The following is a 14,794-nucleotide window of genomic DNA, read 5'->3' as shown; positions in this document are numbered from 1 at the left end:
TCTGATATCTGCTTTAGGACTTCAACCTTTTTCAGGCCTGCTGGAAACAGTTGTGTATGTGTATATATAATTAACATCCATAAACATAATTTTCAAAAATACAGTGGTTTTTTTGTTGTTGTTGTTGTTTTTAAAGTGGGAGGGGGGAAGAAAGGGAGAGGGACAGAGAGAATCTTAAGCAAACTCCATGCCCAGTACAGAGCCTGGCATGGGGCTCACTCTTATGATCCTAAGATCATGACCTAAGCCGAAATCAAGAGTTGGACAGTTAACCAACTGAACTACCCAGGTCCCCCCAAAAAGTATTTGTAACAGTTCTGAGATGTAATTTATGTACCATAAAATTTACTCATTTAAAGTATACAATTCAGTGGTTCTTCAGAGTTGTATATTTCAGAACTATACAACCATCATAATAATCTAATTTTAAAGTAGGAAATGGCTTTATTTTATCTGTAGTGCTTTGAAACTTGCCCGTTTCACTTAAGAGTGTGTTATGGGTACCTGTTCTTGTGTTAGTACATATAGATAGAATTACATCATTCTTTTTAACATCTGTTTTATCACATATAGATGTGCTGTCAGTTGCTCAGAGAATTACTGATGAGCATCTAGATTGATATCATGCTTTGCCATTATAGATGGTGTTGCAGGGAGCATCCTTCATCCTCAAACTATTAGCTATATTGCATTGTTCCTCGTAATCCTTATTCAGGGCTTAAGATAAATCTTGTTATTCCAACCATTTTATGCCTCAGGAGACAGCTTTTCAGGGAAATAAATACCCAAGTTCACATTGCTAAAATAAATAGAACAGGTACTTGAATAATTTTTTTCGTTTCTCCATTATTTTCTAGCACTTCTAGGATTTTAACAAACTAGAGTATATCCAGAAGAGCATGTCTATTATTATTTTTTTTTAAAGATTTCATTTATTCATTCATGAGGGACAGAGAGAGGCAGAGACCTAGGGAGATGAAGAAGCAGCCTTCTCGCAGGGAGCCCGACGCGGGACTTGATCTCTGGACCCAGGATCACACCCTGGGCTGAAGGCAGATGCTCAACCACTGAGCAACCCAGGTATCTGGAGCTGTCTATTATTAGGGAACATTTAGGGGCACCTGGGTGGCTCAGTCAGTTAAGCTCTGACTCTTGGCTTCAGCTCCTCTCTCTCTGTCTTTCTCTGTGGCTTTCATGAATAAATAAATTCTTTTTTTTTTTTTTAAAGAAAATTTATTTATTTATTTATTCATGAGACACATGGAGAGAGAGAGAGAGAGAGAGAGAGAGAGAGGCAGAGACACAGGCAGTGGGAGAAGCAGGCTCCATGCAGGGAGCTTGATGTGGGACTTGATCCCAGTACTCTGGGATCATGCCCTGAGCCGAAGACAGACTCAGTGGCTGAGCCACCCAGGTGTCCCTTCAGCTCAGGTCCTGATCTCATTGGTCATGAGATCAAGCCCAGCTGTAGGGCTCCACCTCAGTGGGGAGTCTGCTTGAGATTCTTTCTCTCTCCTTCTGCCCCTCCCACTCATCCTCGCTGGCTTGCTCTCTCTCAAATAGATTTTAAAGGAACTGGGGATGTTTAGAAGACGTTTATTTCATTTGTCAACATGTACATTTATTGAGTACTCACTGTGTAAGGCTGTGATATCAGCAGTGAACAGACAGTGGTTATGAGACAAATAATGTCTTCTATTCTCATGGAGCTTTTATGTCATGAGGGGAGATAGATAGTTAACTAAACAAGTAAAATAATTTTAGATAGTAATAAGTACTATTAAGAAAATAGGATAACTAAGTGACCAGTGAAAGGGTCATTGAGAAGGTAACATAAGCCGGAGACATAAATGACTAGAAGGATGTATCTACATCTGTCTATAGACCTTTTTATGTAACATGAATGTTGATTACATTTATAGGAATAGAAATGGGGCACCTAGCTGGCTCAGTTGGTAGAGCATGTGACTCTTTTTTGTTTTTTTGAGAGAGAAAGAAAGCATGTGTGCGGGGGAAAGGGAGAGAATCTCAAGCAGGCTCTATGCCCAGCAAGAGCTGAACGTGGGGCTTGATGTCACAACCCTGAGATGACTTGAGCCAAAATCAAGAGTCAGACTCTTAACTGAGCCACTCAGGCTCCCTGACTATGTTACTCTTGATCTTGGGGTTGTAAGTTCAAGCCCCACATTGTGTGTAGAGATTACTTTAAAAAATAGAATAGACGGGATCCCTGGGTGGCGCAGTGGTTTAGCGCCTGCCTTTGGCCCGGGGCGCGATCCTGGAGACCCGGGATCGAATCCCATATCGGGCTCCTGGTGCATGGAGCCTGCTTCTCCCTCTGCCTGTGTCTCTGCCTCTCTCTCTCTCTCTGTGTGACTATCATAAATAAATTTAAAAAAATTTAAAAAAAAAAAAAAAAAAAATAGAATAGAAATAGACTCCTAGTAGGTGATAATTAGCAATGTTTCACATGCCAGTGGTACCACTTACAAACTAAACTGTTTTACCCAAACTCTCTAAACCTCAGTTTCCTCATGTACAAGGTAGATACAATAAACCTGCTCCACAGGGCTGTTGGGATGGTTAAATAAGGATGTAGGCAAAGTTGTTTAGCACCGGCCCATAACAGGCTCTTAGTATGCAATGAGTGGGATATCATGGTACTCCATAGAAAGAAAACACCTTTAGTACTTGTTGCAGGTCACATGAAATGGCTTTCTTGCATTAATGATTTCCCTATCAGTCAGGATGTTTAAGTAGACTTTATTTTTATTTATTTATTTTATTGTTATTATTTTTTAAGATTTTATTTATTCATGAGAGACACAGAGAGAAAGAGAGGCAGAGACACAGGCAGAGGGAGAAGCAGTCTCCATGCAGAGAGCCCGACGTGGGACTCGATCCCGGGTCTCCAGGATCATGCCCTGGGCTGAAAGCAGCGCTAAACTGCTGAGCCACCCAGGCTGCCCTTAAGTAGACTTTAAATGACTATTCTTCTAGTGTGTTTTAAAAGACATTCATGCATTAAGTGAGGAATAAGATAAGTCGTCCACAGATGACCATTCCTCATTCTGTCATTAATGAATTTACTATCTCTAGAGTCCTAGTCCACAGTTCGTGAAATAAGCCCAGGCATCTATTTTAGAAGCATAAAGGTATCTTCTGGGCCAGTGGTTTATTTTACTTATGTATGTGTGTGTGTGTGTGTGTGTGTGTGTATATATATATATATTATTTATTAGAGATAGAAAGCAAGCGAGAGAGAGAACACAAGTGGGGAAAAAAGGGCGAGGGAGAAGCAGACTCCCCACTGAGCAGGGAGCCTGATGCGGAACTTGATCCCAGTATACTGGGATCATGACCTGAGCCAAAAGCAGATGCTTAACTGACAGAGCCACCCAGGTGCCCTGGACAAGTAGTTTAAAACCCTTTTTAAAACAACAGTACCTTTTCTTCTAAAGAAATTTTTTTTAAAGATTTTATTTATTTATTTGAGAGAGAGAGCACAAGTGGGGAGGAGAGGGAGACGTTAAGCTCCCTGCTAAGCAGGGACCCCAACTCGGGCTCCATCCCAGGACCCTGGAATCATGACCTGTGCTGAAGACAGACACTTAATTGACAGCCACCCAGGCGCCCCTCTTCTAAAGAAATCTTATATTTGAAGTCTAATTTTATTTTATTTTTTAAGATTTATTTTATTTATTTATTTGAGAGAGAGAGCATGAGTGGGAGGGGCAGAGGGAGAGAGAGAGAGAGAGAGAATCTCTAGCAGACCTTGTGCTGAGCACGGACCCCAACACAGGGCTTGATCTCAGAACTCTGAGATCGTGGACCTGAACCTAAAACTAAGAGTCAAACACTTAAATGACTATGCTACCCTGGTGGCCCAAAGTCCAATTTTAAAATCTAGAATCGGACCTGCAAAGTGAAGTTGACAAGAAGACTGTTATATCACTTCACTTTAGTAATCTCTTGCATCTGTATATGTTTTATGTGCTTTCTAAGCACTCTTTTTTTCTTAAAGTTTTTTATTTTTTTATTTTTAAGGATTTTATTTATTCATGAAAGACACACAGAGAGAGGCAGAGGGAGAGGTAGACTCCCCATTGCGGGATTCGATCCCAGGACCCCAGGATCACAACCTGAGCAGAAGGCAGATGCCCAACCACTGAGTTGCCCAGGTGCCCTAGGTTTTTTATTTACTTTAAGTAATCTCTGCACCCAACGTGGGCTCAAACTCATGATCCAGAAAAAAAAAAACTCATGATCCGGAGATCAAGAGTTGCATGGTCTTAAAACTGAGCCAGTGAGGCACCCCACCTTAGTAGGCACTCTTAAAATCATATTTTTATCATCATAACTAGTACTTGATATAATTTTATAGATTAGGAAATAGGCACAGAGAAGTTAACAAAGTTGTCCTGTCCATACCCTAATATTTAATGGAGCCAGAACTGTAAACCAGGTCTCTGACTACTAAATCAGTGTTTTTTTCCCCCAAATACATGGTACTGCTTTATCAGGTAATCGCTTTATAGCTTTTCTTTTCTTTTATAGGGCTAATTATTTAGATGGTAAAGAATTTCAACATTCCTGGGGACTTCTGCAAAGAATCTTTTTCAGTTTTGCTCAAGAGGAAGTTCTGAATCTATCAAGTAGCTCTTAAAGAAGTCCTTTGTGTGGGTTATAAATATAGATGTTTTCATGAAGAGAAGTGAAAAGCCAGAAGGATATAGACAAATGAGGCCTAAGACTTTTCCTGCCAGTAACTACACTGGCAGTAGCCGGCAGATGTTGCAAGAAATTCGGGAATCCCTTAGGAATTTATCCAAGCCATCCGATGCTGCTAAGACTGAGCAGAACGTGAGTAAAATGTCAACCGAAGATCCCCGACAAGTCAGAAATCCACCGAAATTTGGGACGCATCATAAAGCCTTGCTGGAAATTCGAAACTCTCTACAACCATTTGCAAATGAAACAAGTCGAAGTACTTCAGAAGTTAATCCACAAATGCTTCAAGATTTGCAAGCTGCTGGATTTGATGAGGTAGGAATTTTGAAAGATAAAAGAAAGATTTTTCTTACCTTACAGTAGTGCATAAAACTGTTATAGTGACCTGCCAAAATGTTTCCTTTGAGAGAATTTAACTATGTATACAAATTTGTATATTCCAATCAACAAAGAATGTTGTTTACAATTCCATTAATTAGTAAAACAAAATAATTATTTCTTAGTTTTCTCTGTGGTTTCTGATATTTAAAAGCTCAAGTCTTGAAGTCAGAATGAAAGTGCAGTTGAGAAAGCTACAGAGGAGGAGAGAGTGAGTAGGAATGGACATCTCTGCATGCAATAGGGGCTCTGGGGAAAAGTGGCTGTGTGGAAATGACAGCTTATGAAGTTTAAGTTTATACTACAGAGAAAGAAGTAGAGTCAGGATTTCTTTTCTTTTTATTTATTTATTTATTTATTTATTTATTTATTTATTTATTGGTTAATCAGAATTTCATTAAGCTGCTATGTTCACATCATTCTCAGGCCTAAATCTCAAATCACAAAAACTGAAAATTTACATATTGTTCAATCTGCTAGGATTTCAGTTTTATTTTTAGAAATTTCAGTTCATGTTAGTTATGCCAAGTCTTTACTATTTACCTTTAGAATTCATATTGAAAGTTTTTTTTTCGCATGTATATATTTATAATCATATTCCATTTAGATTATTACTAACATATTTTCCATGATAACATTTTCTTTGACTATTTTAGGTAGCAGAAATCATTTTGAATACAAGTTGGCCATGGAAAATGTAACTAAATGTGAATGAGCAAGTGTTAATTAGGTTTTCCTTTGAAATTATAGTAACTTTTTTCTTGATTATAAAAATATCTATCCCCTGTTAAAAATTAAGAAGTGGAAAGAGAACACTGAAAATTACCTTTAGCTCTACTACATAAAGATAATTACCTTTAAAATCCTTTCATTATGGTTAATATTTTGGTGACCACATTTTCAGAGATTTCTAAGGTTAAAATTGAAAACTTAAGTATGCATTATAGTAAGATTTGAAAAGGAAGATTTCACCTAAACTAGAGAAAAACAATGACTCTTTCTGGCCTACCTTAATCATCCATTTTTTTAATCTTTTTTTTTTTTAAAGATTATTTATTCATGAGAGACAAAGAGAGGGGCAGAGACTTAGGCAGAGGGAAAAACAGACTCCCTACGGGAATCCCAGTGTGGAACTTGATCAGGACCTGAGCCGGATCACGACCTGAGCCAAAGACAGATGCTCAACTACTGAGCCACCCAGGTGCCCCCCTATTCATCCATTTGATTAATATTATTTCCTACTATTTTTATGCTGTGTTCTAAAAATAATTGGATTTGCACCTGAAAATATAGAGAGAAAGGAGGAGAAGACCTTTGGTATTTTCCTGGTTAGAACTGGGAGGATTAAGGAAATAGTTTATGTGGAATTTCTGCAGAGTACTTTCTTCCTAATCTCTTAGCCAGAATAAAGAAAGGAATGAATCAGCACGCCGGGGTGGCTCAGTCTGTTAAGCATCTGCGTTCTGCTCAGGTCATGATCCCAGGGTTCTGGGATCCAGCCCTGCATCAAGCCACATATGGAGCTCCCTGCTCAGAGAGTCTGCTTCTCCCTCTGCCCCTCCCCTCTGTTCTTGCTCTGTCTTTCTCAAATAAATAAATATCTTTAAGAAAAACAAAAGAAAGGAGTGAATCATTGACCTTATTCTTTCCTTTTATATATTGCTAGGGAAAGAAAGTTTAGAAAATCACATGGCTGTAAAGGCCCTTAAGTAGTAATGTGTTATATCAGATAAATCACCTCAGTAGATTTGTATTTCTGGAGCTCTTACTATGTGTGAACCCTTCAATCAGTGTAGTGAGTGGTACCAAACACGGTCTATTCCTTTAAGGAACTTTAAAATTCTTTCTAACATTGACAGTTTTAAGAAATAAAGTCTAAGCATTAGTCAGTGCTTAGTCTTTTTAAGTGTTATTGGCATACAATGTAACATTATTTTCAGGTATATAGACAGTACTATAGACAATTCTATACATTAGCAGTGATCACCACTGTTAGCATCTGTCACCATACAGAGTTATTACAATATTATTGAGTATATTCTCTGTGCTGTACTTTCCATCTTTTATCATTTACTTATTTTATAACTGGAAATTTGTACCTCTTAATACCCTTAATCTATTTCGCTCGTCCCTCCACCCACCTCCCCACTAGCAGCCAGCAGTTTGTTCTTTATATTTAAGAGTCTGGTTTTTTGTTTCTTAGATTGCACATGTAAGTGAGATCGTATGATAGTCTTTCTCTGACTAACTTCACTTAGGTCAATGCCCTATTCTTTATCTGTTGGCAATAAAAACAATAATTGCGTTGCATTAGAAAGATATGTTAGCTTTATTACAGTAACATATTTTACTATTATCACCTATGACATTAGTAACCCCTTAAGCAGGGTTGCTTTACTAAAAGCATTTAGACATTTATCAATTCTCATTTGTCCAAATAATGAAATTAGGGTATTATTTATCCCCACAGTAATATAAACAATATGGCAATTTACTTCTGCTGCCTCCTCAAATCACTCATTCTGATAGCTTCTCATTATATTGCAGAATTTGTTTAAAATCCTAACTTGGTACTTTAAAATTTTTATCCAGGAGTGCCTAGGTGGTACATTCAGTTAAGCATCCAACTCTTGGCTTCAGTTCAAGTCATGATTTCAGGGTGGTGAGATCAGGTTCTGTGCTCAGCATGGAGTCTGCTTTGGTTTCTCTCTCTACCTTTGCCCACCCCCCACCCCCCACTCTACTTGCTCACTCTCTCAAATAATCTTAAAAAAAAACTAAAAAATTAAAATTTTATCCAGTTTTTGCTTTATTATTTTATCATTTCATAAATCCAGTCTATTCCTTTAGCTACATCAGGTTCAAGGCAGTTGCCAGTTTTTTGAGAATGTTTCTAATGGTCTGTAAAATTAAAACCTCAAGTATTTTAAGATTAATTTCTTTGTAGAAATAAATGTTAAACAGAATTGATGTGTTCTTGGGGCACATAAATCTCAAGCAGTGATGTGTATTTTTGTTTATATACATGGAAAACACCATAGTAATGTGGACATGATGTTTTCTTATTACATAAGATTTCCAAAGTTACTGATTTGTGGATGCTCTTTTTCATGCTGGCACTAACCAGATGATGACTAAGATGTCGGGCTCCGGGTGCATGGAGCCTGCTTCTCCCTCTGCCTGTGTCTCTGCCTCTCTCTCTCTCTCTCTCTGTGACTATCATAAAAAAATAAAAATTTTAAAAAAAAATTATGAATTTCTCTAGTGGAGCTTATAGTCTTCTTTCTCTCTTAATTAATTATAAGATTTAAGCTTTGTTTCTTTTTTTTTAAACTTCGTACCAGGATATGGTTATACAAGCTCTTCAGAAAACGAATAACAGAAGTATAGAGGCAGCAATTGAATTCATTAGTAAAATGAGTTACCAAGATCCTCGCCGGGAACAGATGGCCGCAGCAGCTGCCAGACCTATCAATGCCAGCTTGAAACCAGGTGATTAATCAAACATTTTTTTCTCATTTCTTATAGTTCTAAAATATTTATATCAACTCTTTAGTCTTAGAAATTGTTAAAAGCAGCACAGTAAGTCTTAAGTCAGAGTAATAGCATGATAGTTTTATACTATGAGTAGGCTTAAATGTGTGTATTTTGTTATTGTTTAAACAAAAAATGGAGTCATAGTAAAACCTACTTGATTTACTTAAACTGCATAACTTTCCTTGTTACTAAATGGTCTACAAAATAATTTTAATAATTACATTGTTATATTTATCACATACTTTATGTAACCAGTCTCTCATATTTTGACATTTGCTGTTTGCTCTTTTTTTTGCCATTATAGACAGCACTGCAGTAAATCCTTTCATACCTAAATCTTTGTACATTCTTGGTCATTTTATAAAGGAAATTTCCAAAGTCTTATAAAAATTTAAGGTTTTTCTTAGATATTGCTGCCTAGAAAGGTATTCCCAACCTACATTCTCCTGATCAATTTAATATAAGAAGGCTTATATTTATAAATCCTAGGTATTATGATTTTTGTATATTTAATGGCTATAGAAATACTGTCTCATTTTATTTTCACATTTCTTTGATCATTAGTATTGAATATTTGGTTATTAATTTTTATTTATTGTTTATCGGTTATTTTTAAATTGGCATTTTTATTCTTTAATCTTGGGTTAATCTTTTTATTGATTTATAAGAGGACTTATTCATTCTTTCTTTCATTCAGCAAAATTTTATTGATCATCCACTGTTTCAGGATCTTTACTCAGTATTGAGTATAAAGTTCTTGCCCTTTTGTAGAGCTGACAATCTAGTAAAGGAGATCAAACATTTTCACAAAAAAATTTATGTAGGACTGCAGCTATATACATGTGAATGAAGAAGGGTGAGTTATATGGTACTTTGGACTTATAGAGGGCTTTTTGACCTAATCAAGAAGATCAGAGAAAATTTTCCTGTGAAACTGGTAGTAGAGCTGATAGCTGAAGCAAGACTAAAGTTAATGGGAAGGATTTAGTGAGGAAGAGTGTCTCTATCTGTGCATGGCCTGTTTGGCAGGTTTTGATACTACTCTGGAGGAACTGAATGTGGTTGGGACACTGAAAACCAGTATGTGATAGGGCTGGAGAAGTACATAGGGCCTGACTATGCAGGACTGTCTATTGATCTTATCCTAAAAGCAGCAGGAAGTTAGGGAAACTTCAAGCAGGGTAATGTCATGATTAGATTTGTGTTTCAAAAAGATGGCTGCAGTGGATAAGAATTGGGTGGTGGGTATTAGGATAGATTGGATAAGAGATAACAGTAGTTTCTGGGAAACGAAGGTAATTTGGACTGGGATAGGGCAGTGGAGAAAAGTGAATGAATTAAGAGAGATGGGAGGGTTAAAGTCAACAAGGACTTGGTGATAGATTACATATGAGAGTGATAATGGAGAGGAATGCCTGTTAGGCCTCTGGTGTAGAAAAATAGATGCAGTGTGGCGATACCCCACATTATAAAAGCAAATGCCAGGAGAGAACAGGATTTAGAAAGATCCTAAATCTAGTTTTTGACATCAGGTTGAATTAGGTTCATTGAGTTATCCAAGTGAAGATGTCAAGTAGGGAGCTGGATATATACAATTAGCCCTGTGTATAAAATAGGTCTCCTAAAGGAGATAGTGTAGACAAAAATGACAAGATGGCCTACCACCAAACCTAATACTTAGTAGCTGGCAGGAGAGGATAAGCCTGCAAAGACAGAAGAATTAGCTGAAGAGGAAGGAAAGAAAACAACAGTGTCTTGAAAGCCAGGAGTGTATTTTATGAAATTATTAATCCATAATGAATTGGAAATTTAAAAAATAAAAGTTCTTCACCATAGATAAGAATCATACTCTTGCTAATATCCTCACTCTACCCTCACAGAAAAACTTCTCAATGTGTTGTTTATACATGAATTCTTTATGTCACATCCATTTGTCCCTCAACCCACTCCCAATCTGAATTATGTTCCCATAACTGGACAGAAACAAGTTACTCTGTGTGTTACGGGCTGAATCGTGTTCTCCCCCCAACCAAATTCAGGAAGTCTTCATTCCTAGTATCTCAGAATTTGACTGTATTTGTGAACAGGGTCTTTAAGAAGGCAATTAGGTTAAATAATGTCATTTAGGGTGGGCCCTAATTTTTTAAAAAACAATAATGATGAATTATTCCAAAATTTAAATTAAAAATGACATATATAAGGCCAAATATTTTATTGTTATATTTAACAGAAATAAAATTACACTTAGATTTCTGTAAGTTTCCAAGTTTTTGCTCTCCATTTCCATACTTATAGTGGACTGGTAGCAGCACTTTGAGGTAGTGCCTATATGAAACTGGAGGGAGAGCCTTATTTGTTTTTTTAATAGTAAAGGCTTAGGCATGTTTAAAAGATAAACTGTAAAACTCCAGTTTAGAGGAAAAAATTAAACATTCAAGAGAAAAGGATCAAGTAAATTCCTGAGAAGCCAGGAAAAGAAAGGATCCAAAGCATAGGATGAGAGATGATTAGCCTTAGAGAGGAAGAGGCAACAACCATTTTGTTCTAAGAGGAACAAACAGGCCTGGGTTATGTCGGAAGACAGGGAAGTTCCTTTCTGATGGAACTTCAGTTTTCTCTGAAGGGGAAAATCAGGTCATCTGCTGAGAGAGGTGTCTGAGGAATGGGACAGGCAATTTGAGGAAACCCAGGACTAAAGAGAATTGTAGTGGAAACCAAAAGAAGCAGTAGGATTTCCTGGCAGTGCTAAAGCCATTTGATGATGCTGATCACTGAATTTTGGTGGAATCAGCGTGCACTTCACATCACCTTTTCTAGCAGGCATGAAGAAAAAAAAGTAGATAGGTAGAATCATCTGTGACTAGAGTTCTACTAAATATGTACAAAATAAGATAGAGTTGAGAATATACTGAAAGGGTGATTTAAATCCTTAATTAGGGCATATTCTTCCTCTGCTGTTGGTGGCTTTTCATTCCTTCCAGACTCCTCTTGATGGCTTTGCTGCTCTCAGACTTCTTCGAGTACCCCTCTTCCTCTGATTTACCGCTCTCCAGTCATGCTGAGTTTCTTTTTCTTCTTGGAATATACCAAGCTTCCACTTCAGGGCCTTTGCCTAGTTTTAGATATTATGTCATCTCCTTGGTGGAGCCTTTTCTGACTACTGAATCTCATCCCTTTATGTCCTCCTTACTCTCTACCATTTGACACTATTTATGGTTCCTTTATAGGATTTGTCATACCCAGATGTCACCTTGTTTATTTATTTACGTGTTTATTGTAAGTCTTCTCTCCCAAGAATGGAGGTCCCATGGGGCCAGGGAGATTATTTTTTTACCACTGTACTTGGATTGCTTAGATGCTCAATAAAAATTTAATGAATGAATAGAAATGAGGGGAGGAGCAAAGGAATACAGAGGGAAGAAAGAAGTAATGGACCATGGATTTAAATTAGCTAAAGTGTTTCATAAAGAAAGTGGAGGACTAATGAAGTAAGAATATGGAGGCCTTTGTGAAGTTGAAAAATGCTTGTAATAGTAGTTAAACACGGAAGGAGAGTTGTAGTCCAAGTGTATAAAACTTAAGTGATTTTGAAAAAAGCAGATATGGATAATACCTAAATTAAAAATATGATCTTAGGAATGATATTAGAGGTCAAATTGACAAGAGGAGGTCAAGAAATGAAACTGAGAGGTGAGAGTGATAGATGGTTTGTCCATATGGATGTTGAAGTTACAGAATGTTGGCAGGGCTTAGGGTAGACCAAATGTCAAAACTATTGATCAAGTAGGAGTTCATTGAGAGGAATGAATGTGGCCTCCCAGATAGCATGAGCATCCAAAGAACTGGCTTTTTTTTTTTTAAAAGGGTATGAAGAAATAATAAGATGTAGAATTTCACCTTTAGCCCAGTTTATTATTTTTTAAATTTTATTTTATTTTATTTTATTTGGAGAAGGGGTGGGGAGGAACAGAGGGAAGGAGAGAGAAAAAGAGAATATTGGGCAGCCCAGGTGGCTCAGTGGTTTAGTGCTGCCTTCAGCCCAGGGTGTGATCCTAGACACCTGGGATCAAGTCCCACGTCCGGCTCCCAGCATGGAGCCTGCTTCTCTCTCTGCCTGTGTCTCTCATGAATAAATAAATAAAATCTTTTAAAAAAAGGAAAAAAAGAGAATCTCAAGCAGGCGCCATGCCAGGTGCAGAACCCACACAGGGCTCGATCTCAAAACTCTGAGATCATGACCTGAGCTGAAGTCAGGAATCAGACTTTAACTGATTGAGCCACCCAAGCAACCCTAGTCCAGGTTATTTTTAAAGAAAACTTTAATTGCAGGGTGCCTAGGTGGCTCAGTTGGTTAAGCATCTGCCTTTGGCTCAGGTCATGATCCCAGGGTCCTGGGATTGAGCTCCAAATCAAGCTCTCTGCTCAGTAGGGAGTCTGCTTCTCCCTCTCCCTCTGCCCCTCCACCCCACTTGTGTTCTCTCTCTCTCTCAAATAAATAAAATCTTTGAAAAGAAAAGAAAATCTTAATTGCAAAGGGCTGAAAAGAATGTCAGCAGAAGATTTCTAGGTTTGAGTAGTTGATGCGAAAGCTTGGTGACATAGGAGCCAGGGTTGGTTATGGGACAGAGCATGTCTGAAGGGTAGGAGTGGGAGAACACAGCTTTGTGGGAGGTGCAGAACAGAGATGACGGTATACTCTAGGCCTGTAGAGACTTGTAATTTAACTGGTAAAAGCTGAGTGAGTGAATACATGTTATATTTAGCCTCAGCCGGCTATCTGAGGAAGGTGAGACTGAGCTTAGTGGCCAGAGGACTTGCCTAGGTTGTCCAGAGTGATGACTTTTCCTGGAGTCATAGACCCAGCATGCTGCCCAGTCTTGATGAAACAAAGTGTTAAATTGTACATTCTCGGGGATCCCTGGGTGGCTCACTGGTTTAGCACCTGCCTTCTGCCCGGGGCGTGATCCTGGGGTCCCAGGATCGAGTCCCACGTCAGGCTCCTATATGGAGCCTGCTTCTCCTCTGCCTGTGTCTCCGCCTCTTTCTCTGAGTGTCTCTCATGAATAAATACATAAAATATTTTTTAAAAATAAAAAAATAAATTGTACATTCTGAACATTTACCATTTTTACATCATGTATGTGTTTTGAATGTTGCTACATGTTTTGTTTTATATATTTAGATCTGTAAATCTTTACCATATAATCTCTATCTGGAATATATTAATTATATGAATTGCATTCCATACAAATATATTTTATGTATTTTTAAGTGTGTTAAAGATCTTTTTCTTTTTCTTTTTTTTTAAGATTTTATTTATTTATTCATGAGAGACACAGAAAGAGGCAGAGACACAGACAGAGGGAGGAGAAGTAGGCTCCATGCAAGGAGCCCAATGCAGGACTTGATCCTGGGAATCCAGGATCATGCCCTGAGCCAAAGGCAGATGCTCAATCACTGAGCCACCCAGGCATCCCATTCAATTTTTTTTGTATCATTTATTTTCTTGCCATTTCGTTTACTTGAAAATTCCAGTAAAGAGAAACTGTAAAATCTATATTTAGTGTTCAACTGATTATCGCCTGGTATCTTTGAAATACATTTAAAAGTAGTTGTATCTATTAAAATTACAAATGGACATACCCGGGAACCCTGGGTGGCGCAGCGGTTTAGCGCCTGCCTTTGGCCCAGGGCGTGATCCTGGAGACCCGGGATCGAATCCCACGTCCGGCTCCCGGTGCATGGAGCCTGCTTCTCCCTCTGCCTGTGTCTCTGCCTCTCTCTCTCTCTGTGTGACTATCATAAATAAATAAAAATTTAAAAAAATTAAAAAAAAAATGGACATACCCTTTAGCTCAATAATGCCACTTTTGATAATTTATCTACTTAACATATATATGAAATGATATCTGTACAAAATTTTTCATTGCTTTTTTTATATATACAGCAAAAGACTAGAAACCTTAATAGTCTTCAGTAGGGAAACATTAAACTTGGGTATATGCAGGTGCCTGGGTGGGTCAATCAGTTAAGCAGTTGGCTATTGATCTCAACTCAGGTCTTGATCTCATGGTCATGAGTTCAGGTCCTGTGTTGGGCTCCATACTGGGTGTGGAGCCTATTAAAAAAAATTAAATTTGGGTACACC

The 14,794-nt window shown here is 37.8% G+C and overlaps 1 protein-coding gene across 8 annotated transcripts in view; it reads left to right on the top strand.

Moving 5' to 3' along the window:
- LATS1 (large tumor suppressor kinase 1) overlaps window positions 1-14,794 on the top strand; it is a 47,637-nt gene that overhangs the window by 15,587 nt on the left and 17,256 nt on the right. For 4 of the 8 annotated variants that reach the window (XR_007413418.1, XR_007413441.1, XM_049115140.1 and 1 more), the window contains exons 3-5: window positions 926-1,080; window positions 4,558-5,046; window positions 8,454-8,601. Coding sequence is in view for 6 of the 8 variants with exons in the window: in XM_049115140.1 (XP_048971097.1) it covers window positions 4,705-5,046; window positions 8,454-8,601 (490 nt within the window). In the remaining 2 variants the exon portion in view is untranslated. The remainder of the gene's footprint in view (window positions 1-925; window positions 1,081-4,557; window positions 5,047-8,453; window positions 8,602-14,794) is intronic. The other 4 variants (XM_025422532.3, XM_025422531.3, XM_049115200.1 and 1 more) reach the window with 3 other exon arrangements.

Source organism: Canis lupus, chromosome 1 (assembly GCF_003254725.2).
Source record: "Canis lupus dingo isolate Sandy chromosome 1, ASM325472v2, whole genome shotgun sequence".
In the NCBI taxonomy this organism is placed as follows: Eukaryota; Metazoa; Chordata; class Mammalia; order Carnivora; family Canidae; genus Canis; species Canis lupus.
Note: the sequence above shows the minus strand (reverse complement) of the source record. Positions and strands in the feature narration are given on the sequence as shown.